This window comes from Castor canadensis, chromosome 7, assembly GCF_047511655.1.
Source record: "Castor canadensis chromosome 7, mCasCan1.hap1v2, whole genome shotgun sequence".
Lineage (NCBI taxonomy): Eukaryota > Metazoa > Chordata > Mammalia > Rodentia > Castoridae > Castor > Castor canadensis.
In genome coordinates, this window is record NC_133392.1 from 52,331,353 (window position 1) to 52,355,718 (window position 24,366).

Here is a 24,366-nt window from a genome sequence, read left to right on the forward strand (position 1 = left end):
AGAGCTGATAAAGCCAACCTCTGTTGTATCGGCTTTTCTTTAGATATTAAACAAACCAAAAAGCATATTTTCTTCAGTTATCTTTTAAGGGGAACACTGGCCAAAGATAGCATGTGAAAGATTGGCAAAGACACTTGGATAACATAAGGAGTACATGCAAAGTTGGGACTAATCTTTGTGGAGGATTAAAGAAAAAAAATGTGAGAAAAGTGCATCCTACCCACATATCTTGGCCCAAGCCAGACTTTGAACAGCAAATGCCAAACATTCTCAAAGCCTGGCTTTTCAATATCTACAGTCATAGCAAAGTTGGTAGGGAAAGATTGGAGAAACAATAAAAAACTAAACTGTTTCTCTAGTCTGAGACATCAAATTCATCCCTTGAAAAAGTGGTTGAAAAGGGATAGATAATCAATATCACACTTTTATTGTTTCCTAAACAATTTTCAAATTCTTTCCTAGCACAGAAATGCTCTGTCTTTCCTTTTCTGGGCCCATCTCCTATATCACTGTTATCCAGCTGAGGAGCTGTGGGCCTTGGGTTTTCTTCACAGGTTAAGTGAAAGTATGATTTTGAACTTATCCTTTATCTAAGAGCATCAGATCAAGCCAATTTGATGGAGAATGCAAAGGATAGTGGGAGCCACCTAGCCCTATAGAAAGCAGAGAGAGGGACAGACAAATGCCCTCTCAGTGCACTCAGTTCTAGTTGGGTCTCTTGCTAGACTAACATTTGGCAACTAAGAATAAGGTAAATATTATTTTTACCTGAGTTATGCATGGAATCATCTATTTTTAAGCGTATTTTTTTATTTTAAAAACTTTCATTCTATGGTAGGATTTCATTACATATAACCACAGCCTACTCTTAGTTAGTTTTTTTAGGAATGACTTCCATATTTTTTGTATCAGTAGAGATCATGGTCACGATTTAATAGGCTTCTTTTCATTGTCAATGTGCATAAGACTTCCTCTGGCAAAAATTCAAGCAGGAGTTCCTGACCTCCATTTCTGGGAGTTCAAGTTCCTTCTTCCTGCTGACAACTGAGGTAGCTTCTTTACAGAAACATTTTCAAAGCCATTCATGTTGACAACACACCTTTCATGCATATAGTCTGACAGTGCTATGCAAACAGACACATCAAAACAGCACAAAACAGCTGGGAGCATGGCAGAGAGAAGAAATACGTAACACGTGGCTTGGGAGTTTTAGTAGGGGAGCAGCCCGGTGTGCATGGAATGTGGAGGGAGTTATCAGTGATGGTGCACATGACCGCCTGGAGATGAATGGCTGTGTAGCTCACACTCACGGAGGATGGAAAGGCCTGTAGGGGAGCACCTGGTGGGAGCTCTGGGGCGAGCAGGGCAGAACCATGCAGCACCCTGAATGTGAGCAGAGAGATCAAGTTCATACTTTACCAATAGCAGTGAGGCTTCTTAAGTACAGATGGTATATGGGGAAAACTGTCAAAACACCCTGAAATATATCCAATTTGGGAGTGATTAGCATGCACAACTACTTCCAAGCTTGTAATCACATTTTTAGTAGGAAGCAACATTTTAAATCAGCCTTCCCCCACCCTCCAGAAAAATGGGGCCAAAGCAATGCGTGCCCTTAAGTGCAGGTAAGCCATATCAACATCCCACGAATGCCACCAAATTCTACAACAGACAATACCTGAATCTTAAGACTGGTTAGTTCTAACCATAGCAGTACAAATACCACAGTGGATAAAGCCCTATCAAAGAAAGTGGGGAATCATCCAATAGAAACAGGCTATTTTTCACATATAGAATTAGTGTATTCTGTACCTCACACAGTCACCAGAACAAGTAGAAAACATGAAATTGAGAGACCCACAATCAATTTATTAAAATAAAGAGTTTGAACAATCTCATCCAACACCTGGACAAGGAACAAAGGATGCATTGACAAGAAAAAACGTCTTGGTTAACACCAGGAGGTGATTGTGGCAATAAATTTTCTCCCAACTCCACCTTTTGTCCTCATTGCTTTTTGGCTTTCCCTGAAGCTAAATGATTGAGGAACTTCCTTTGAATAGGGCTGGTGTTCTCTTCTGAGGCTAAGCCTAGCTGCAGATATGAGAGAACCTCAATGTCAGCTAGCCAGGTGGGAGGTACCTGGCAGTAACCTCTCTGAATCCTATGAGACCAAACTGTCAACCAGCAAGACCATCTGAATACAATGAAAAAGGGATTTCTCTTAGCAATGCTTCTGAATCAATAAAAGGACCCATCCAGTCCTTTGTCCAATATCAATAAGCAGTCGCCTAATCATTTCTTCCAGAAATAGTGATAACCTTCTGCATGCCAGGCACTCTTCTAGACAATGAGGATATAGCGTTAGTAAAAGACACACACCACTGTCCTCATCATGTCTATATTCTAATAGAGGACAGAGAGACAACAAACAAGAAGAATACATAAAACAGGAAGTATATTAGGAGGTGATAAGTGCCAAACAGAAAAAAGAAAGGGGACAGAAAAACTGGGGAGCAGAAGCTGCTATTGAACATGAGATTATGAGAAAGAGCCTCACTGAGATGGTGTCATTTCAGTGAAGATGCAAGGAAGGGAGCTAATGCACTGATATCTGGAGGAAGAAACTGCAAAGGAGGAAACAGCTAGGACAAAGGCTCTGAGGCTATAGTATCCTTGGTATGTTTCCCTAAGGGAAGATGACATGTTGCTGGAGCAGAGAGGTAAGAAGGAAAACAGGAAAAGCAGAACTCAAGAGAAAGGCAATGCTGGGCCAAGATAGGGAAGGTATATGTTTTTGTCTTGAGTGAGCTGGCAGTGTGTTGGAAGTTTGTGAGCAGAATGACATGGCATCATTTATGTTTTAAGATTACTCCATTATGATCAGAACTGATTAAATTGGTAAGGGAAGTAGCCAAGGGTCAAGGAGGATAAGAAAATAAGAGGTGATATCCCAAGACAGGTGATGATGCCTTTGGTTGGCCTGGGTAAGTGGCCACACTCTGTTTATCTGTATGAAGGTAGAGCCTCCTGGGCTTGGTGAAGGACCACATATAGGACATGACTAACTGGAGTCAAGAATGATCTAAGATTTGGGGCTAAGCATTTCTCTCTTCTCTGTTCTTGGTACTGACACCTTTAGTGCAGCATTTTAAACACTGAATCATAATGATTTAAGTTGCTTTCTTTTCCCATTATACTATGAGTTCAGTTTTTAGGGATTTTGTACTGTTCCTATTGTTTTCTCTCCCATTGTCACAATATAGAAGTTTGTATCAAAAGAGGCCCTCAATGTTTATTAATTAAAAAGACCTTATAGACATTGGAAGGTACAAGTTGCAGATACAAGTACATCTGTAGACTCAAGGTCTAAAAAAAGTGAATTTATGCTTAAAGTAAGTTGGGCAGGAGATCAGTTAGAATTTTAATGAAGAATGAAGATAGAACATGAGCCATTGTATTTCTTCAGACTATTCTTGCTGTTAGACTGATGTATAATATTTTTGGTATATAGTAAATGTTAACCAATGCTTTTTCAATTTCTTGAATTTATCTAAAAAAATCCATTTACCCCATGTAATTGGATACTTTCATAACATTAGAATAATAATGGATTAATGATTTCTTCCAAGAATTAGATTATCTCCTGAAGCAAAGGAAATGTAAAGGAACAAGGCCACTTTTAGGATTATTTCTAGTAAGCTGCAACCAAATTAGGACTTAAGGAAGTCTTATATCTCATGGGCCGCCTTGCTTTTAAAAACACATACACCACCAACCAAACAAAAGTCACTAAAGGATAGCCAAGATGATAAATTTAAGAATGAATCCACTAATTTTCTTTATATTTCTACAATTCAGAACTCTGACCTTGTAGCTTTGCTGTCTAGGCTGGGCAGAGACATTCCTGGGGGAAAATAAAGTGTGGAATAACTTTAAAACCTAACAAATGGCCAATATTAAAAGTTACTGGCAGGACTGTTAAGATTTACTAAGAAAAATAGTTGTGAAAGTGTACCATAAACCACCAAGTATGAATTATTGCCACATAAATATGATAATAGGTTCAAAATCCACCAAGAATATTTTTTGTATGGTGTAAATAAAAGAATGGCAGAAGATTTTCATCAAGAGTGTTTTTCCCTTTGGTCTGTCAGCTGTGTGTTCCTTGATATGGTATTGCTGGAATAATAGAATAGGATTTCTTCATCAGAAAGTTCCAGCATAGAAACATCATGAAATGATATTTTCTCTTATTTTATGATGAAAGTGAATGTAGCTAAATTTGACCCAACTTGTCAGACCTGCAGATAAGAAGTAACAGAAAAAGTAAAAGGAACAGTGTGCATGTTCCTTATTTTCTTCACTCATATCAGTGGTCTCACTATTCATACTCTTGTGGCCTTTCTTGGGTCCACCTTTGCTTTTCCTGCTGAAGCACAAAGGATTATTTTTCTAAGTTACTGACCAAACGCCAGGAATCAGCGGAATCCTTCCAGGCCTTAGAACATGAGTGCTATAAGTATCCATTAAGCCCTGTTGCTACTTTACTTGGCACTCCTGCTCTCCAAGGACAGTTTTTTCTTGGGGACAGGGCTGGGTCAGGCACTCTTTTGATGTTCTTTTCTTCTGGTTATAACAGAAGCTGCTCCATTTCAGAACAGGAAGGGTGGTGTGGAGACAGCAGGCCAAGGGTGGCACAAAGCAAGGTATGGGCAGATTTGATCCATCTTCACTGCGATCTTATGCTCTAGTGCTTTAGCTCAGAGTCCATGTATATCCACTGCAGATTTAATTTTTGCAATTATTTTTATGCATTTAGTCTAAAATACTTTCGTTTCTTTTGGGTATGCATAGAATGGTAACAACCTACCTTCAATTGTACTACTTCATGCTCTCATCTTTGGGCAAATGGAATATATATATATATATATATATATTATATATAATATATTATATATATATATACATACAATTATATGTATACATACATACATGTGTGTATATGTATCTATCTATATCTATCTATCTATCTACTTTAAAATTATTCTTATAAAATTCTTGGAAGTGATACCCAGAGAAGAAATAACCTATAATTGGAAAAACATTATTACTAATACAAGTAATACTCTATTTAAGAACATGCATTCAGTTGGGTGCTGGTGACTCATGCCTGTAATCCTAGCTACTCAGGAGGCAGAAACCAGGAGCATCTCAGTTTGAAGCCAACCTGAGCAAACAGTTTGTGAGACTATCTTGAAAAACCCCATCACAAAAAAAGGGCTGGTGGAGTAGCTCAAGGTATAGGCCCTGAGTTCAAACCCAGTACCACAAAAAAAAGTATGCTCATTCAAATAAGATATTATGGGGTAAGGTGATGATAAAGGAGAATGATGAAGGGGTGAATTCAATATATTATAAGAACTTTTGTAAATGCCACAATGTCCCTCCACACAGAACAACAATAAAAAAAGATAAAAAAAATAGGGTACTCAAAAATTTACAACTTCAAAACTTAGGGCAGGGAAAGAGAGGAGGTTTGAGATTGTGGCTGAGTATATCTGCCTTCTTTTATCTTTCCACATGTTAATTCATTAAGGACAGGCTAAGTGCCAGAATTTTCCATCTTTATCACCTTCAGGTTGGTACATAATTTGTTATTCTTACTATAAAAGTACACATAAAATTCAATCTAGTAAAATAATATGAAGTATTCTGTAAGAATATTTCCTTGTCAGTACTTTAGAAGATTCTGGTAATATGAGAAACTGATCAACAGATTCATTCACTCATTCTGCTTACACTTACTAAGATCCCAGTATGTGCCAGACCCAGGTACTGGGTCTGCCCTAAGGGAACATAAAGGATAGACACTTCCTCAGGATTCTAAAGATGATGGGAAAAGATGAAGTGTACAAGAACTTCTGGGAGTTTGTGGCACTTGTTCCAAGTCTTAGACTGTTAGTAGTAATTAGCTGGATTAAGGATGGGTAGGGTGGAGCATAATTTCGAGGTGGACACGGTCCTATAAATGTTTTGCTATATTCGGAGCAAGAGATGAGGCTGGAAAGGGAGGCTGGGACCCAATCCAGAGAGACAAGCAAGAGTACAGCCTCACGCCCATGGTGCAGCTACCATCCCAAGTGAAAGGACTTTTCCCATCACTCTACTCTGTGTCCAATTCCCAGTCAGGTAGCTGGGTATAAAATGAAGATCATTTGTAGCCACATTCTCTGTTTCTACCACATTCTTTATTTCCAGAGAAAACAGCTATGAAAGACAAGACTGATACTATTTGATGGAGAAACAGAAAACGTTCCCAGAACTTAGTGTTCTTTATGTAGCTATCACATGGTAGCTGGTGAAACGAACCTTTTTAGAAAAAGATACAAACCCAACCACACAAAGAACAGACCATGTGATCAGACTGTGATAGTGAGGCAAGGCTCTTTCTTTAGGAGAAGGACATAGCTCAATTTTGTGGGACAATATGCTAGTGTCCCATCATTAGCTTTGGGATTCTATAAATATCTCAGTTTCCATATTCAGCTATTAAGGATCTGGTTCCATTTTTTTCTCCTAAATTCACGTGGATGATTTATGTTTTCAAAGAAAATTAGCTTAAAATTACACGAATAATCAAAGCATTTATAATCTACCATGTAAATGTTTTCTTATGTATCACAGATTACATTGTCTATAAAGGTATTTCTCACCTTAAAAATTTTATTTGGATATAACTGAAATGCATTAAACTTTGCAGATTTAATGCTTTTAGTATGAGTAGTTGTGACATCTGCATCCCATTTGAAGCCACCAACACAATCAAGATGACAAACAGTTCCATCATTCTCTAAAGTTTCCTTAGGTCCCTTTGTACTTCATCTTTCCCCTCTGTCATCTTCTCTGGACAGAAAGTGATCTGTTACTAAGGATTACATTGCATTTTCTAGAATTTTGTATAAATGGAATCACACAGTTTTGTGCTCTTTTTTTGCCTAGTATCCATCACTCAAAAGCTGTCACTCTAATCTTCAAGGATGCTTCCTTTCTGGATGAGGTTTGGTGAAGAGCATCATGGCACTTCCACAGCAGTGTTTGCCACAGTGTGACTAAGGACTGACTGCCTGCTTATAATCACCCAGGAACTGGCTAAGATTGGCTGATTTAACTCTTTCCAGAACTCTTATCTCTGAATAAGCACCATGCCTAAATGTACTCAAGTGTGAGAACTAACAATCTTAGTATAACCTCCCAGGGATCTGTTCTGTCTTTTGGTTCAAGTAACTATCCTTCTTATGCCTTTCTGTTTTTCTGTAGAACCTAAACAACTATTTTGCTCTTTTTGTTATAGCAGCTCACAGGCAGGACCGAATATCTTTAGGGCACAGCTGTATCAGTGTTCCTAGAAACCCTGGCGCTAACACATTGAAAAGTGTGGTTTGGATCACTTTTCCATAAAGTGCATTCACCACTATTTTCTCTCCTTTGCTACTTCCTGTCCATCTATCAAGCCCACCTTCAGGACGAGGGCTAGGGAGAAGACAGTGAAGTGGTTGCCTTGGGTGCAAAATGTAAGGAGGGACCAAGAAACTCAGTGACCCAGCTGAATAATATATTTACAAACATAGAAATTTAGCCAAAAAATCCATGATGCACAAAATAGCAACATTTAAAACAAAGTCAAGATCAGTAATAGTGCCATACTGAGCCTGGGGCAGAAGGGAAAAAACAAACAATAATAATGATCCTGTCTTTTAAAAATTATTATTATTTACATTTTAAGCCTAAGGCGACAGACTCACATGCCCTGGCTTTGGTCTGCCTCCCACTGATGTATCTCATGGTATTAACAGGCTATTTGCCATCCTGAAATCATCATTAGAATGCTACTTTTGGCCCAGCATTTAGAATATGCTATGAACTATAAGAGCTAACTTAAAATACTTTGTCTAGACGTATTCATTGTATTTTACTTTTCCCCTTGCCATTAACCACAAGTACAGACAAAGACACAGACACTGGTCACCTGTGGTCTTGAATTTTTTTAAAGGGCCTCAACTAAGCATTCAAAATGGGGTGTGTTTATGCAATATTTGATTACCCAGGCTTTCAACATGAAACCAAACCTGTCTTATCGAAACAGGCACATAGAAAGCCACAGCTCTGATTAATGTTATCACTTAAAACATGAACTGTACTCCTCATAGGAGCCAAAACATTTGAAAAAAAACTGGTATGCAAAAATGAACTATATAATAAATTGGTTCCAACCAGACTGAAAATATGCCCAGAAACTGTTGGGAATAGGGAAAGCATAATGGCTATCTTTTACTTAAATGTTTTGGGGAAAACATGCCAAAGAATTACCCAAGGTTCCAATTTACTCTAAAAAACTTTGCTTGGATGTGTCATTTTTACTGAACATGACTCATATTTAGCTACTTATGAATGCATGTAAATATTTAGGTTATTTGCTGTGGATGAAAGAAATTAAGAAAAACACTAAAATATCTGAGCTAGAAAGAGGAGGTGAATGCTGGTCTCTGGTCCACATAGGGTAGTGCAAGACTTAGACTGCAACGTACCAGGAGGAAATTTCAAGTGAGCTTGTCATCAGTCATCACCATCAGCCATACAGAATCATAGCATGGTAGAATGGGAGGATATGGGCTTTGGAGTTGAATAGACCCAAAAGGAAGCTTAGCTTCACCCCTGTCCCAGAGGTCTGACCTTGGCTTTTTCTGTGCCTGTTTTCTCAACTGTGAAATGTGCCTACTTTGCAGGGTCACCATGAGAATGAAGTGGAACAGGATTCGTAGAGTGCCCAGCACTATTACAGGCCTGGCTCAGGAGGGCGTCTTGATTAAATTGTAGCTGTTGTCACCACTTTCAGATCATTGGCTCTATCAAGTTTCTGAAGGTTAAAAGACCTCGAGATAGATCAGTGAAGGAGGTTTCAAGGAGAGGAAATAATAAAATCTGTAATTATTAACCTGTTGTGTGATTATAAGAGAGGGGCTGAGGGTCCTTGGTGTCCTGCTGAAGGCACGGCCCACCCTGTTTATCTACCTTTTCAGTGACAGGTACCACAGCATGAACCTTTCATTTTCAAAAGTCTTCCAGGGAAAAATGCCCAGTTGAGCAGTATCCCTTTAAGAAGAGGCTCTTTCCTTGCCAAAAAAAAGAGCAGCTGATCGGAGTCATAGTTACTATGTACAGTTTTGTTCTTGACATTTAAAAAGATCCAGAGAAGAGCTTCAAAAGTTCATCCAAAAGTGGATGGAATGTATGAGGTGGGAGGAAAGTTTACAAAGAGAGTTGGGGCCTTCACTCCCAAGAACAGAGGGTCTAGCAGATCTGGGATGTGCAGAGTGCCAGAACGCTGACACTACACTGCTCCCTTTCAGATCTCTCCAATGGAAGGATTCCTACCCGCACTTTTTCTTAGCTGGTTGGGTGACTTCCTTTTCTGAAGGAAAAGGGTCACCCAGATGAACTTTGACATTGCTCTAATTCTAAGCCTTTCCATAAATATAGAAGAGCAAACAGCAATCCAGCTTGCTGATGAGGGCAGTGTTCAGTTGCATGCTGTTTAAAATGAGGTGGAAATAACTGGGCACAATGGAAAAAGCCACGAGTCAGGAAGAGCTGGGTGTGAATCTGCTTGTGAGAGTCAAGACTGGGCAAGTTATGCCAGAGGAAAGATTGTCTTAAGAGATGAGCCAAACTAATGCTGGCAAAGTTCCTGATATGTGGTCTGGCATATTGTAGGCCTCTGATACATTGGAATTATTATTCTAGTTGACTGAAAAAATGGGTTGAATAGTTGCCTTTATGTCATGAAGAAAGCAATGAGATTCTGATTATGGTTAAACCATGCTAGAAACATTTCAAATTCAAGTTGGCAGACTGCCTACCACTCATACTCATTTGACCCATAGGAGTACTCTGGAAACCAGAGCTTTTCCATGCCTAGGAATGCTGAAGGGACAACTTGTGAACTTCCTTTGTGCAAAGAAGGAAACTGACAATGAGGTCTGGGGCATCTTGGTATGAGTCTGGTTTCTCTCACTGTCACCACAGAAATCTAATTAAGTATTTTAAAAGGGCTCCAAATACCTTGGACTATTCCACATGCCTCAAAGGTTATGACTGTTGTGCATCCCTCTGACTTATAATTTACACCAAGTATAGTAAAAATGTTAGTAAAAAAAAAAAAACAGGTCTGTAAACCAAATTGATTGTCAGAAACTGTAATTATAATTTTTCCCCTTCACAAATGATAGATATAAAGTGAAAAATGGAAGTCATTAAAATATTAAACAACTCTCTCCCAGCAATGCAAAGGACCAGCGAAAAGCTCTATATTGAATAAAAGAAACTCCTACTGCTACCATATTTCCTTACAAAGCATAACTTTTTGGTGCTTTGTGACTGTGGCATTACACAACCATTTCCATGCTGGAGACCAAGACAAAGTAGCTCTGGGTTTTCTTCTTTACTAGCAGTGGGGTCTGTGGCAGGATGCCTGGAAGCTGTGGAGAATTGGAAGGGACAGGGGAGAAAATACAAGCTACAAATAAGCACATAAAGTGAGGTCACAAGGGGAATGGGAACAGAAACACAGGAGTGTTTCCTGAAGCCACTTTGTGTTGCTCAGAGAATTAGACTTGGCTTGGGAGCACTTCCTGTTTTCACCCAATGAGGAACAAGTTACCGTAGATGGAACCAAACATTATAGACAGGGGGCCAGAACAATGCACTTTGAACTGATGGGGTCACAGGAAAGAACAGCTTATTTTTGTTGGGCGTGAACAAACACAAGCATGGCACGTTGTAAAATGATTCCACCTATATTAGGGAGCTGGAGGAGACCTAGTGTAGGTCTGTGAGGGCCATGGCCTCATTAAACCCTAAGCAGGAATCCCATGATAAGAAAGCAGCTTTTTTGTCACCACTGCAAGTTTTACATGGGGGCTACATTTAAATTTGCTGTTTTAAATTTATAAATTTCAAGTGTCTACAAACCAGTTGAAATAGTAGAGTGTAAACCCAAATACCTCCATGAGCTTATCTTTAGCCTCATCTTTGCATGACATTTTGTCAGAAGTAGGTAAAAAAAAGTTCTTTGACATCTATTGCATCTGTCCTTACATTGCTCAAAGACATAATTTTAAAATCATGCCACAGATAATACAAATCTCACTATACAGTACTTATAAGCAGGTTCATTAGTTAGTTTTTTTTTTTTTTCTTATATGGAGACCCACCTGATAAAAGAAAAAACTGAACTGGCAACTAAGATAACAATCAAGAATATTATGGAAAGAAAAAATAGCAACAACAAAAAACCTAGGACATATAAGGAGAAGGAAAGTATCCATGATGCCAGGATATTAAGTTAAAAAGTCCTTGTTACAAAGGGGACATGAAAGTCATACTTTGCTTCCATATGCCTCCTTTTGAGTCACCTTCAGCAAACTGGTCTATGTTACAGGTTCTCTCTGTGTGTGAAAGAGGAGCAGTGCAAATGCGTTCAGCACTTCATTCCACTTAGATAAACATCTATAAAAGTTTGTTCAGAAAGCTGCCGACTTTAAGAAATAGGGAAACTTTTCAAAATGCTTATTTCATTACTGAGGAGTAACTCAGGTGCTTGTATAGCTAACCTAATCTTGTGAGGTAACATGGTGTTTGATCTTAGGAAGGGGCAGCTAAGTCATGATGCCTAAATTCTAAACTTAAAATTCAAATGCATTAATTCATAATTAAGGACTAAAGAAAAATTTACTTTTTCTGGGTTTTAATGGCTGTAAGCCATTCACTGAACGATACTTCATGGTGACAAGGAGAAGTTGCTAAATATTTTAAGGCCCTTTGATTATGTTCCTACCCATGTTAGTGTCTTTCTAGTCTAATTTTCCCTTTGCTGGATTTTCTTTCTCTTTTTTTAAAAATGAAAAATAGACATTAGTGCTTCTGTTCATTTTGGAAATATGCCTTGTTGGAGGACTTCAGAGATATTTTTCTTTCTTTTTAAAAATGACCTTCAAATAAAAATAAGAGACTTTTCTGATAACACAAAGCCCAAGGCAAATAATACAAAACTCTGCTAATATGGTCATGAAAGACCAAAGAGACCTTCTGAAGTAGGTGGCCAAGTGCTAAAGTAACTTGAAACATTCCAAAAGAAGGCAAATGAAGTATCACTCAGGAAAACAGCAATCAAAGTGGCCTAAGGCTGGAGGGCAGGACAGAATCCTCATCTGTCCAGTAAACTTTCCAGCTTAACTAGCATGGGCTGTTTCAAACAGGGACTTCCTGAGTGGTCAGGCAAACTCTGCTTTTCTTGACATCAGGAAACCATATTGTTCTTTTTATTCTTTTCTTAGACAACAGCAGAACCCAACACATTTCAGGGCCATATGATGTGGTTTTTGTTGTTTTGTGAACCAGCTGCTGTTTTTTTTTTTTTTTTTAAACTGCTGGCTTTGGAAAGGAAATTGTAATCAGGCTTCAAGCATGACACACTAGTCTTAGTTTACCTGCCATATGCAAAACGCCTGTCTTTGTGATGATCACCAAAAGTATCCCAAAGTCTGAGAGAAACGCTTACTTCATCAACAACATCCCGGGATCGCTCTAAGACCTGCAGAAGAGATGAGAATCCATGCGCAAGGTTAATAATCAGAGACTCCCCAGGGGAAGTAAGTTCAACTCTATATCCCTCAGTGTCCTCCAAACTACTTGTCTTTACTTCCCTTATTCTTTCTAACAGGAATAAGTCCTAACTCACTTCCTGGAATCACTTGCCTCAAACTCATCCAGGGTAAAATAGCCATATTCCCAAGTTTGCACTTTGCTTTTATGTTCTCCCATCACACTAAAAAGATCAGTTTTGTTTTGTGTGCAATTTAGCCATCCCACTCCTCCTCATATGCTAATCAGACCAGCAAGCAGCAGTGATGGCCTAAAGATTCTAAAGACACCCTGTGCATCTTACCTCCTGGCAGACACGGTATTGGTCAATTGCCCACACAGTTGGTACGTGGGTGGCCAGAAGCTGGTATTGCGTCAGCGTGGTGTTGCATGCTCTGGCACAGATCAGACGCGTCTTCCCCACTGCGTTGTCGCCCACAACCACACACTTGATGGTTTCAACGTTGGGTCTTTCGTAGTCCATGTCAGTGTCCATTTATAAAACTCTGTAAAAAGGGGATGGGCGCCACATTAGAGACATGGAGACTTTCCAGGGCAATCTAAGATGGGGGCAGCTCAGCACAGTTTTGCCTTTGTCCAGCCAGCTCCTTGGAGGTGTGCAAGCACAGGCAAGAAGTTTGGAAGTTCATATGAAGCCTAATTGAAATGCAGGCATTCTTTTTATATCTCATACAAGAACAAAAACAATGGACTGTTATTTTGACCTCAAACAGTTTATTCTGGTTAACGTGTTATTTTCTCCTTGGTTTTCTCTAAACATAACCTGCCTACTGCAGATCCATCCAGGCACCATCAAGACAGCTGGAACACATTTATAGCTTACTAGCTACTCATGTTGGCTGGTCACTTGTAGGGTTAACATTTGACTGGGGCATTGGTTGCCTCGGCAATGTTAGTGTCCACCCCATTGTGATCTTCTAACATCTATTGTTGAGAAGCACTTTTCTAAAAGTACAAAATTATCATAGTCACACAGAGGAGACTCAAATGCATAGGCCAAAAGACTGCCTGACTTTAAGGAGGACTAAACTATAAGTCTGAATCTTGATACATTAACCAAAGTAACTTGTGTTTACTCATTTATTTATTGATGTTAATAAAGTAAAAAAAAGATATTCTTAACAAAATTTTAAAAAATTGCTTTCCGTTCTCTATTTTCTTCAAGGAATCTGGAATATGGTAAAGAATGATTTTAACAGGAAAAGGAGCCACTCGTAATCTTGAAATCACCAAAGAAAGCTAAAAGAGGTTGGTGAGTGTGTGCTTATGAGGAACAGGAGGAAAAAGAAGAGGAGGAGGAAAATCTGCTGTAGCTGAGCTTTCCTAGGGACAGGCCCTCCATACACTGGGAGCAGCTGCATAGACCACACTTCTAAGATTGTAAGATTTTAATGAGTTGCAACTGCCCTTTTGAGGAAGTCTCTTATTAAACTTAGAAAACTTTTAGATGTTCATTTTAGAAGAATTAATAATGATTTTTTTGTGGGGCTTGAACTCAGGGCCTACACCTTTAGCTATGCCACCAGCCCTTTTCTGTGATGGGTTTTTTCTGAGATATGGTCTTGCAAACTATTTTCCCAGGCTGGCTTCGAACTGCGATCCTCCTGATCTCTGCCTCCTGAGTAGTTAGGATTATAAGTGTGAGCCACCAGCACCAAGCAGTTGATAATGATTTTACTGGTCAAGGTAGTGAAGACCCTCATACAAAACTGGGACTCAATAAGGGTTTAATTCAACTGATAGGTGAAAAAAATGGTAATTTGGGTGATAAGGACATAGATGGAGAGATATAAGGAAGAATATTAAGAACACTTTTTCATAGTTAAGGGCTATCCTGGAAGATAGAATCATTCCAGGAAGTGAAGGGTATGAAATTGTCAACCTTCAAACCATCATAGGAGGTGTTAAACCCAAGGCTGGTGAGCGATTTGGTAGGAATGGACTACAGTGATTCAAGGAACAGATGTGTGGTTAGGTTAGGATTTGATCTATGGTTCCTATGCCATGAAGAGGCTTAAAATAGATATTTGTGGTCTGCCTGGCAATGCTTTTTTCTAAACATTTTGAGTAGGGAAGGTCAAAAAAATCTCCAATTCTGATGATCAGCCAGGTATGGTGACTCCTAAAGTTGATCTTCTTTAACATTTTATGGTATTTTTAGTTACCTGTTGTAATAGCATAATGTGAAAAAGCATGAATCTACATTAGATCATATTTCTCAAATACTTCCAGAGAATGTAAGCAATATTTAGAGACATTTTTGGTTGTCACAATAAGAAGAGTTACATTAAAAGCTACTGACTTCTAGAGGGTAGAGGCCAAAGCTGATACTGCTAAATGTACCTCAGTGTGCAGGACAGCCCTCCGCAACTAAGAATCATCTGACCTCCGGTGTCATAGTGCTTGGGGTGAGAAACCCTGCCCCAAATGGATGTCAGTTTGAATTACAGCTATTCCATATTCCAGTCATTTGATTTGGGCAAGTCATACTTTCTGGGCCTCATCCTCTCTATCTGCTAAGTGGGAATTATAATAATTTCCATTGCCCAGGTTTTTGTGAGGATTAATTAAACTGATGTTTTAGGTCCCTGATGCAGTACCCAACACATTGATGGCCTCAAAAATTATAATCATGATGCTGAAGATGAATGTTTTTAGATGACAACAAAATTGACTCAGGTGGGAAGCCAGAATTAGATGCAAACTCACAGACCTGATAATGACAAAGATTTATAAATAATGATAAATTTTCGAAGAGCTAACTCAATGAAAACCAAAGAACAAAAATGTAAGATGGAGCATAGCTTACTCTAAGCAAGGAAAAAAGAACTAGTTTTGGGTGGCTGGGGAGGGGTAGAGGGGAGGTCATAGTAAACCAAAAGATAATTGAGTTGGAAAGGCAAGTTAAAACATCTTTATGGGGAAATTTCTAGATTCCAGAATTAAAATGGTAACATTTTTTAATGCTCTTTGATGAATTACTTGGGATATTTCTTTGGGGTAGCCTAAATCAGTAAAACAGTTTCCATTTGGAGACCCACAACTTTGGAACCTGAGGTACATTATTTTGAACGCCCTGAGTGGTAGAAAATCTTAGCTTTTTTGAGGGGAGGGATGAATTTGATTTTTTTTAGTAGCTAGACAATCCAGAGACTCATTTCCTAAAATTTGGAGGAATGTTTGGATTTAATCAAAACTGAAATTCTGGCTGGCTTATCAATTAGCTCTATCAGCAGCCCCCAAAGAAGGATTCCCCAAATACTTTGAATCACCAAGGCATTGATGGAACAGTCATGCAGCTTTTACAGAAGACTAAAGTTTTCAGTTATAGCTATTATTACAAAAACTATCGTTACTGCACTCATTTTCACATGTGCTTTATGAATTACAAAATAAAAATAATTTTTATGTCAAAGGTGAGAAAAACATCTGTGGGTCTTCAGTCCCTGCAATCTGCTCAAGACCAACTTGAGCGCAACAGGTGCTACCATGTGCCTGGAGGATAACAGGTAAGGGAGAATAAAAGGCAGGGCGGAATTAAATTTCCACAGCCCAGATCACTCACTGCAGATGCAGAATTTCCAGGAAGCACTGGTGAATTTCCAAATAATGACATTCTTTTATTTGGGATAGACATGTCTTTGTGTGGCAATCTAAAAAAGCATTTTAACAATATAAAGTCATAGCCAAGGTTGTAAACTCATGCTAAACTTACATTGTTATAAATCAGTTGTTCATCTGTTACACAAAAACAAATATTAATTATGGTAGTAATTATAAAAATATGCAATTCTATCCTTCTCTACATGTTATAGGCTCTAATTCACTCATATCTACCACTCTCCTGGTTGAGTGAGCTCTTAGGACCATCTGGATAATGACTCTGCTCTATCATTTTTATTTACATAGAATGAGAGGAATAAATATTATTCATTTAACATAGTTAATAGATGTCACCACCATAAATCCTGCTAGTCTATATGGATACCATTTCACCTTTATATGTAAACCTGGGGAAAAAGAAAAATAGAAAAAAAGAAAAAGTGTGAAAGAACAAATGCTGGTAACCTGTTATTATGGCAACTTTGTCATGTACTTATTCCAAACCAACTTCAACTTCCTTTCATACTTGAACAAATACTCAGAACCAAGAGTTAAAATGCACCCTGAAGAGTCTACCTACACACGGTCTGGATGTCAGAAGATGTACCTCTATTTGAAAACTGGCAGGTGAAGAAATCAATGTGGAGGAATGTGGAGGTTGGGAAGTGAGGTCTGGGTAAACTGGCTCTGGGAGGTCACTGCTCTGGGTTGCTGGCTTGTCACCACCCACAAGGCAGACTTAGACATGTATGATCATGATCTTCAAGGTCTTCAGAATCACATTGTGAGGGTAGTAAGCCCATTCCTTCCCCGTTATTAGTGTCATCTCCTGCCCCTTAGGCCACTCCTTCCCATTCGCTGCCAATTCAGTGTTCTTAATGTATATCTACCTGATGATGCATCCCACAGCCCAGTCTCACAGTTTCTTCAGTGCTAATGATCTTTGCCACACTCTGCTTAAAGCATTTATCTGTTTGGCCATGCATTGGATACTATTGTTACCCAGAAGCATTTTATCTCCCAAATATCAAATTTCAAAATCTTATTCTCAGAGCAAGACTCCTGTCTTTATAGCCAGTACAACATGAAATGAGGTACTACAGCAACTCCCATCAGCATGTGTTCCATTTCCTGTCTTCTTGAACTTGTTTTAGCCCTATTGGCTACCTTGCCCAGAAGAACATGGTGGAGGTGGTGCTGTGAGAGGTCCAAAGTGTAGGTTTCCAGACACCCTGCACTTCTACTTTTATGTTCTTGAAGTACCACCCTTGGGCCTCCATGTAAAGAAAAAGGCACAGCCTAGCAGAGACTGAAAATCATATTGAGAACAACTCAGACAACCTGGCTAATAGCTGCTACCAAATGCCAGATAATGTGAGAGCATCCATGATTTCCTCACCTAGCTGACCCTCCAGCTGAATGTAGCTGTATGAATGAGTACAGGTGAAGCCAGAAAAGGAAGCATCTTAGAACAATGACTTATTATTATTATTTTTTTTAATGCAGCAATAGTTAACAGAAACACACTTCTTATACCTTAGGAAAATCGCCAGAACCTTGATGCCTCCATTAAAAGATAACTATTGGATAAACTCTTCTTGTGTAGGTGATCTCTTCTCCGTAGGGTTGATAGGTCAGGACAACCTCTCTCTTTACCATCACCCTCAACTTCTTGCACTTCCTTTCTTCTTCACACCTATGATGGTTTTCTGTTCTGTGGCATGGGGGAATTAGGGGTGCAGAAGGAAGCAAGATTGCTAATCATTTGATCCTAACAGGAGATTATCCTGGATTATCTGTCTGGGCCCAATGAAATCAGGAGGATCCTTTAAATGTGGAAGAAGCAGGTATAGATCAGAGTTAGAAGTATGATTCTTTTCTGCTGGCTTTGAATAGGGAGGAAAGCAGGTGATTTCTAGGAGCTAGAAAAGGTGAGGGAACATTCTGCCCTACAGCCTCCAGAAGGAACACGGCCTGCCAGTGCTTTAATTCAAGCCTGATGACACCTATTTCAGACCTTTGAGCTTTAGAACTATAAGTTAATAAAAGTGTGTTTTTTTTATTCTCTAGGTTTTTAATATTTGTTATAGCAGCAATAGGAAATTAACATAACATGCTTTAGCCACATGAATGGCTAAATGAATTCTAAAATGTGTTACCTCAGTACCTTTATAAATATCATCCTCTTTTAGCAACCCTCCTTCAATTCTTTAAACCTTATTCAGATATCACCTCTAAAAAGCTTTCCTAACTACCATTCCCCCTCACAGACCAACTTACTTTCTCCTCTGACCAATGAGTTAGTTACTAGAGGAGAAGCTTAGGAATTTTATTTTTATTTGTAGTTGTATCTTCTAAGTGCCATCTCACGAACCTACTGATATAAAATATTTCTGGGGTTGCAGTTTTGTGCTAAAGTGCTTGGGATATATGCATGCACAATACTCCTCTTTGATGAAGCCCTTTGGACTAACCCAACTGCTCCAAAGGTCAACTAATTTAGTGGTCACTCTCTCTCTCTCTGAGGGTCAATTAATGGGCAAAATAATGACATAGCCAGTTTTTGAGATACTAGGACATCACTTATAGAACGCACAGAATTAAACTTGATGGACCCCAGGCAACAAAACTGCAGATGATGCTACATCACTAGTTCCAATTAATATCATTTAGTGGCCCCGGCCTTTCAGTATCCTAGACCAAGCTCCTGTGTGGTTTAATTCTAGTACTCAATAGACCTTGCTGTGTCCCTATGGACTGCCCCATAACCCTCTGTCAAAACAACAAATAAATAGGCAGGGGTACCTCTACAACCCTAACTAGCTCCACTTAAGCCAGAATTGTTCCAGAAGATGAGACCTCTGTTCCACTTAACCAAGATTGGTTTTGTTGTTCTGTCGGGGGGTGTGGAGGGAAGTCCCTTGAAGGGGCCATGGTGGAAACACAACACCAAGAGTCAGTCAGAACGAGGAAGTAAGGAATATGCCTGTGAAATTTAAACCACGTTCCAAGGAATAAACAACCAATCCACCAGGCCCACAGGAGAAACAATCCATCAGTGAACTCCCAAGTAACTCCATGAAACCCTGTTTCCAAACCCATACTGCTGTAGTAATAGCCACATTTCCTTATTGCTTGGCTACCTGCTACTTCTCTTAGCAGTGTACTTCTAACAAACTTTTGCTTCTCCTAAAAAAGAAAATATTAGTGACATAGACAAATGGGACCTTAACTGCTCTTGCTTGCTCTTCAAGTCATTTCTCCTCCTATGGGGGTAGCCCACCATCACTCTTAGTCCTCAAGTTCATGGCCTTCATGGTATTTGGTCTACCTCTTAAGAAACAGACCCCAAGAAAAGTGCTGTGCACCTCCACTCCCTCACTTACACTCCAGTTAAATGCATTTAGTGTCTAGGCCCATAATTTAATACTCAGAAACCCAACAAGTGCCTGTGTGCTCCCAATGGGTACACTTCAGTGAAAGACTACATACTGAGTTCAGGAGAGGGTGCAGGACTCTAATATTAGAAATTCAGAAATTAGGGAAGATGGGCAGGAGAATATCATTCATCTGAGATACCCTGCTAGGGTGCTCCTAACAGCTCTAAATCATCCACCACCTGAAAATGCCATCTCTTACCACCACTTTTGCTGTGTCTCTTACTTTATTTGTTATTTTGATCAAGACATAGTGAAAAGTCTGCTAAGGCACATGAAGGTGCCTCTGTACTCAAAGCTCCATTCAGCTGACATAGTCTGAATGATGCTATCGCATATTCACTAAATTATCTTGTACCTTCAGGAAGCATATTATCTAACTTTAAGAAATAATTTACCTTGATCATTAAAAAATATTAGAGGAACAAATTCTGAAGTATTTGAAGAGTTAGCAGTGAAAGAAAATGAAAATTTTGTATTATTGACAGAAATAAAAGGGAAATGTTAAGAGTTGCACAATAACTATAACCAACAGCCAAGTTTTGACTCTGCAGATTTCATTAGCTTGAGCTCTCCATCACCAGTTGTAGGCAGGATCTGGAAGCTGTTTTATACACAAAATAAGCATCTCCACTAGACTGGAGAATGGGCTCAGAGTTGGGGAAGAGACAGTAAGAACTAGGCTAGACTGCTCAAAATTAAAACTTCACCAAACTAGATCTCCTGGATAAAATTTCCTTCCTTTACTTAGGCCAACAGAATTCATCATTTCAACCAACAATCTCCTTCCAATTGAGTGTTCTGATTTAAAAAAGAGAAAAATAAGTAACAAGACACTATATAGACGTCTAGGGATGCAAATAATGCCATCTTTCGTTAACATGGAAGCACTTTTTTTACAGAACCACTCACGATCCTCTCCAGAGCCCTATGATAATGGGATGCACACAAGGTCATGCTCTCTACTTTTTGAAACTCAAGGTCAGTGAGGGAGGTGAACCAGGAATAAAAATACACTTTCTCTTTTATCTCTCCTTCCCTTACCACTGCCCCAGGTGGAAAAAGAAACACCACAAACGTGAGAAACAGAAGCATTTGATCAGAATAACACAGATTTTTTTATACATTAGTGTATGGTAACTGACATTATGTTAGAAATATTTCCAACTTGACATTTGACCAGCACCTTCATGTACTGGTGTGGTGCTGGGACCAGAACATAAATGTGAGAACTAAAAGGATAAAATTTCCTTCCTTTACTTAGGCCTTGTGTATGATTTTTCTGGTTTCAATGTTTTATGCACATATAGAATTGCTGAAGTTCTTGTTTCTAGTATTTACATTAGGAATATCATTTGCTTCAAAATTTTAATTAGCATTGAAATTAGATTTTTATAGTAATAAATTTCACTTTTAACAACCCCCCCCTAAAAAAAAAAACTTAAAGGATACATAAAAAAGCCAGGCATGATAGTTCATGCCTGTAATTCCAGCACTCCACTCCAAAGACCGAGCCAAGGGGGATCAGGAGGTTGAGGCAAGCCTGGGCTACATAGCAAGTTCTAGGCTAGGTTGGGTGACAAAGTAAGTCCCTGTCACACATTAAAAAAATTAATTCCAGGGCAGATCTCAAAACCATGTAAGTAAACTGTGAGCTATATTCTAAACACACTGGCCTATTTTCCTCTACAATGTGCCATGTAACCTCTACTTTGACAACTTTGACTATGCTATGATTTCTGCTTAAATTTAAACCCCTTCTCATGCCTCATCTACCCTCCTGAAATTGTTCTCCACCTTTGGGACTTAGGCTGACTTAAAGAAATACATTCTGAGCACCTACTGAGCAGCAGGCCTATCAGTGTACAGTAGCAAAGAAGCCAGGGGTGGGTCTTGCCCTCAGGTACTTCAGAGTCAGGTGGGGAAGAATAAAGAGAAGGTAGGCAACTATATAATCACAGGTGTGCTAAATTCCTTAAAGAAAAACAAAAGGGTCTGGGGTCAGAGAAAAATCATGGGTGAAGGCCTACAGGTCAGACAAAGGAGACATCTATAAGAAGGATTTTTCTGCGCTCTGAAGACTGAGAAGGGTCCAGTCGAGAGGTGGGAGAGGCATCAGGTCAGGAGTGCTTCAGTGAGGTGAGCTAGTGAGAGTCAAGGTTAGAAAGGCAGGCACGAGCCAATCACACATGACGCTTTATACCACAGTCTAGAGTTTGGATTTTATTCCAAATACAGTGGGAAATCACTGAAGTGTTTCAGCAGATGAGTGGCAGGTTCTGATTTGCTTTATAAAAGTATCACTAATATCACAAGACTGCTGTGCAAAGAACATGCTGTGTGGAGAATGAGAACGAGCCAGGACAGAAGGATCAGTTAGAAACTACTAAGTTCTCTGATTCTCCAGGACAGAAAAGAGGGTGGCTTTGACCAGGGTAGTACTGGCAGAGACAGAGCCAAGTAGATCGATTCAGGTTACTTTTTGGAAGAAGATGCACTTAAAAACACCCTTCCTTTATACTCTCTTCTAGGGTATTCATTAAATTCTGATTTGTAAGACAGATAATTCTGTTTCTATGTATTCCACTTCCACTTCACTAAGATTATAAGTTTTTGACAATGGAAACTTCTTTTTAAATCCTCAAATAGTTTCATGGTGTCTTGCCCATACACAACTTTCAGTACATGTTTATTGAATTGAGTACAAAAATACAGCCACTCCACCTTCCTTAGGAAAGCTTGCACTCAAGGCTGGCAGCAAACTTGTATGTGGATAATCTCTGGTGACTGATCATTAAGCAGCTTTGTAGCTCCAAGAGCAGCAGCATGTGGCTAAGCCCGTGTCTGGTGAGAGTTGCATCTGCGTGACCCATCATGAGAGCAGTGTTTGACAGATGGCATGACACCAACTACTGCTTCCCAACAGGAAGTGCATCAGTAACCATGGGAACAACCAGGGACCAAAGACCAGACCCCTCTACCAAATGGGAAGTCAGGTGGCAAGGGAGAGTTCCAATAAATGAAGGATGGGAGCTAAGGGTCTGATTATACTGAGAAAAATTAAAGAATGTGCACATATTGTGCTCTAGTGCCTGGCACCAATTTATGAATCTTAGTAATATTTGCATATAAGGGTATCATAAAGTTCTCATCCACTTTTAGACTTTAACATCCTAATTCAAGAGAATTCACAACCCTTTTGGTGAGTCACCACTTGTCTGGAAAAAAGAAAAGGGAAGTGCACAAACAGAGTACATATGGTGAACAATTTATAATGGATATGAAAGTGAGTCCTGAAAAGAGTTCATTATATACCTAAATGAGCCATGTCATAAAACGCAATTAGCTAGGTTTCATAAAATGCAATTAGCTGGGCAAGATAACAATAAAAGCACAGATGCTTCAGACCCCCCTCCATAAACTTGTCAGTGAAAATAGCCTTTCTCTGTGCAGATAGCAGACTCCACAATGGTGCCAGAAACCAAGGATAAGAAATAGTCATACACCAGATATTGGAAGAGTATATGTCCAATTTATTTCCAAATGGAAAAGACGCTGAAGACCAGCAGACTTGTCCATTTTTACAGAGAAAAGAACTGGTTTGGGCAACAAGTAGCATGCCTTTGCCACAGGTGCCCATAATCTGGAGTCATGAGAGCTGCACTGACTTGGGACAGAGTGGAAAAAGTAGTGTGTGAAGCCAGTAGAAAGCCCCTGGGAGATAGGCAGGGAGTAATTCCAATGACTGTCTCTTGCCGAGGATGGACAAGCAATAGAGACCTGAGTGTGGAACAGGCTCCCTTTGTTCTGGTTTTTTTTTTTTTTTTGTTTTGTTTTGCTTCCCCAGCCTGCTCAATCAGGCCCTTTCAGTTTTGACACTGTGACAGCAGTGACTACTCCTGTGCAGTTAATGTGAGAAGGGGTGGGATGAGAGGGTGTAGTCCCAATGAGAGAACAAACCGTGGTATGTCTTCTGCGGGTGACATTTCTCAGAACCACTGATTAGCTTCACTCGTCTGCTCTAGAACCAGATGGTCTCCTGGGACTGCATCATAGAGTCCAACCTCAGTCTCTGACAGAGTCCAAGTTCAGCCAAGCATTTACATATACTTCAATCCTTAGCACGAACCCTTATTTTTTAAAATTTGGATGGAGTAGGCAAAAATCATTCAATATATGGTCTATTAAGAACCCCAAAGAATGGAAAAGATGAGTATTTACACAGAAGCACAGAGGAGGACCTTCCACTGGAATATATATGCCCTGAGAAATAAGAGGAAAATTAAAAAAAAATCTGATCCCAGTAAATGAAGCTAATGTAGGAATATAAACTAAAGTAAATGAAGCTATGTAGGCAATAGGACAAGAGAAGGAAAGATCATATGTGAATGAAATACAAGTTTGTCAAGATAAAAACCATACTGCAACAGCGCATAACAGAGTTGAGAATGTTGCAAAATTAATTATTGAGGTACAGCCCAAACATGAGAAATTCTCCATAAATATAGAATTAAAAGCCATCTGAAAATGATGGGATGGGAGATGATAAGTGGACTAGTTGTCACAATGAATCCCCCGGATAGAATGTGTTCCTGAAGATCTG

The 24,366-nt window shown here is 39.3% G+C and overlaps 1 protein-coding gene across 10 annotated transcripts in view; it reads right to left on the reverse strand.

The window, feature by feature from the left end:
• The window catches only part of Rhobtb1 (Rho related BTB domain containing 1), a 127,147-nt gene that overhangs the window by 27,127 nt on the left and 75,654 nt on the right, over window positions 1–24,366 (reverse strand). For 9 of the 10 annotated variants that reach the window (XM_074078931.1, XM_074078926.1, XM_074078927.1 and 6 more), the window contains 2 exons: window positions 13,007–13,208; window positions 12,549–12,652 (listed from right to left, as the gene is read on the reverse strand). In XM_074078931.1, the coding sequence (XP_073935032.1) occupies window positions 12,549–12,652; window positions 13,007–13,198 (296 nt within the window). In that variant the 5' untranslated portion in view covers window positions 13,199–13,208. Of the gene's footprint in view, window positions 1–1,419; window positions 1,478–12,548; window positions 12,653–13,006; window positions 13,209–24,366 lie in introns of those variants that run through there. The other variant, XM_020177453.2, reaches the window with a different exon arrangement.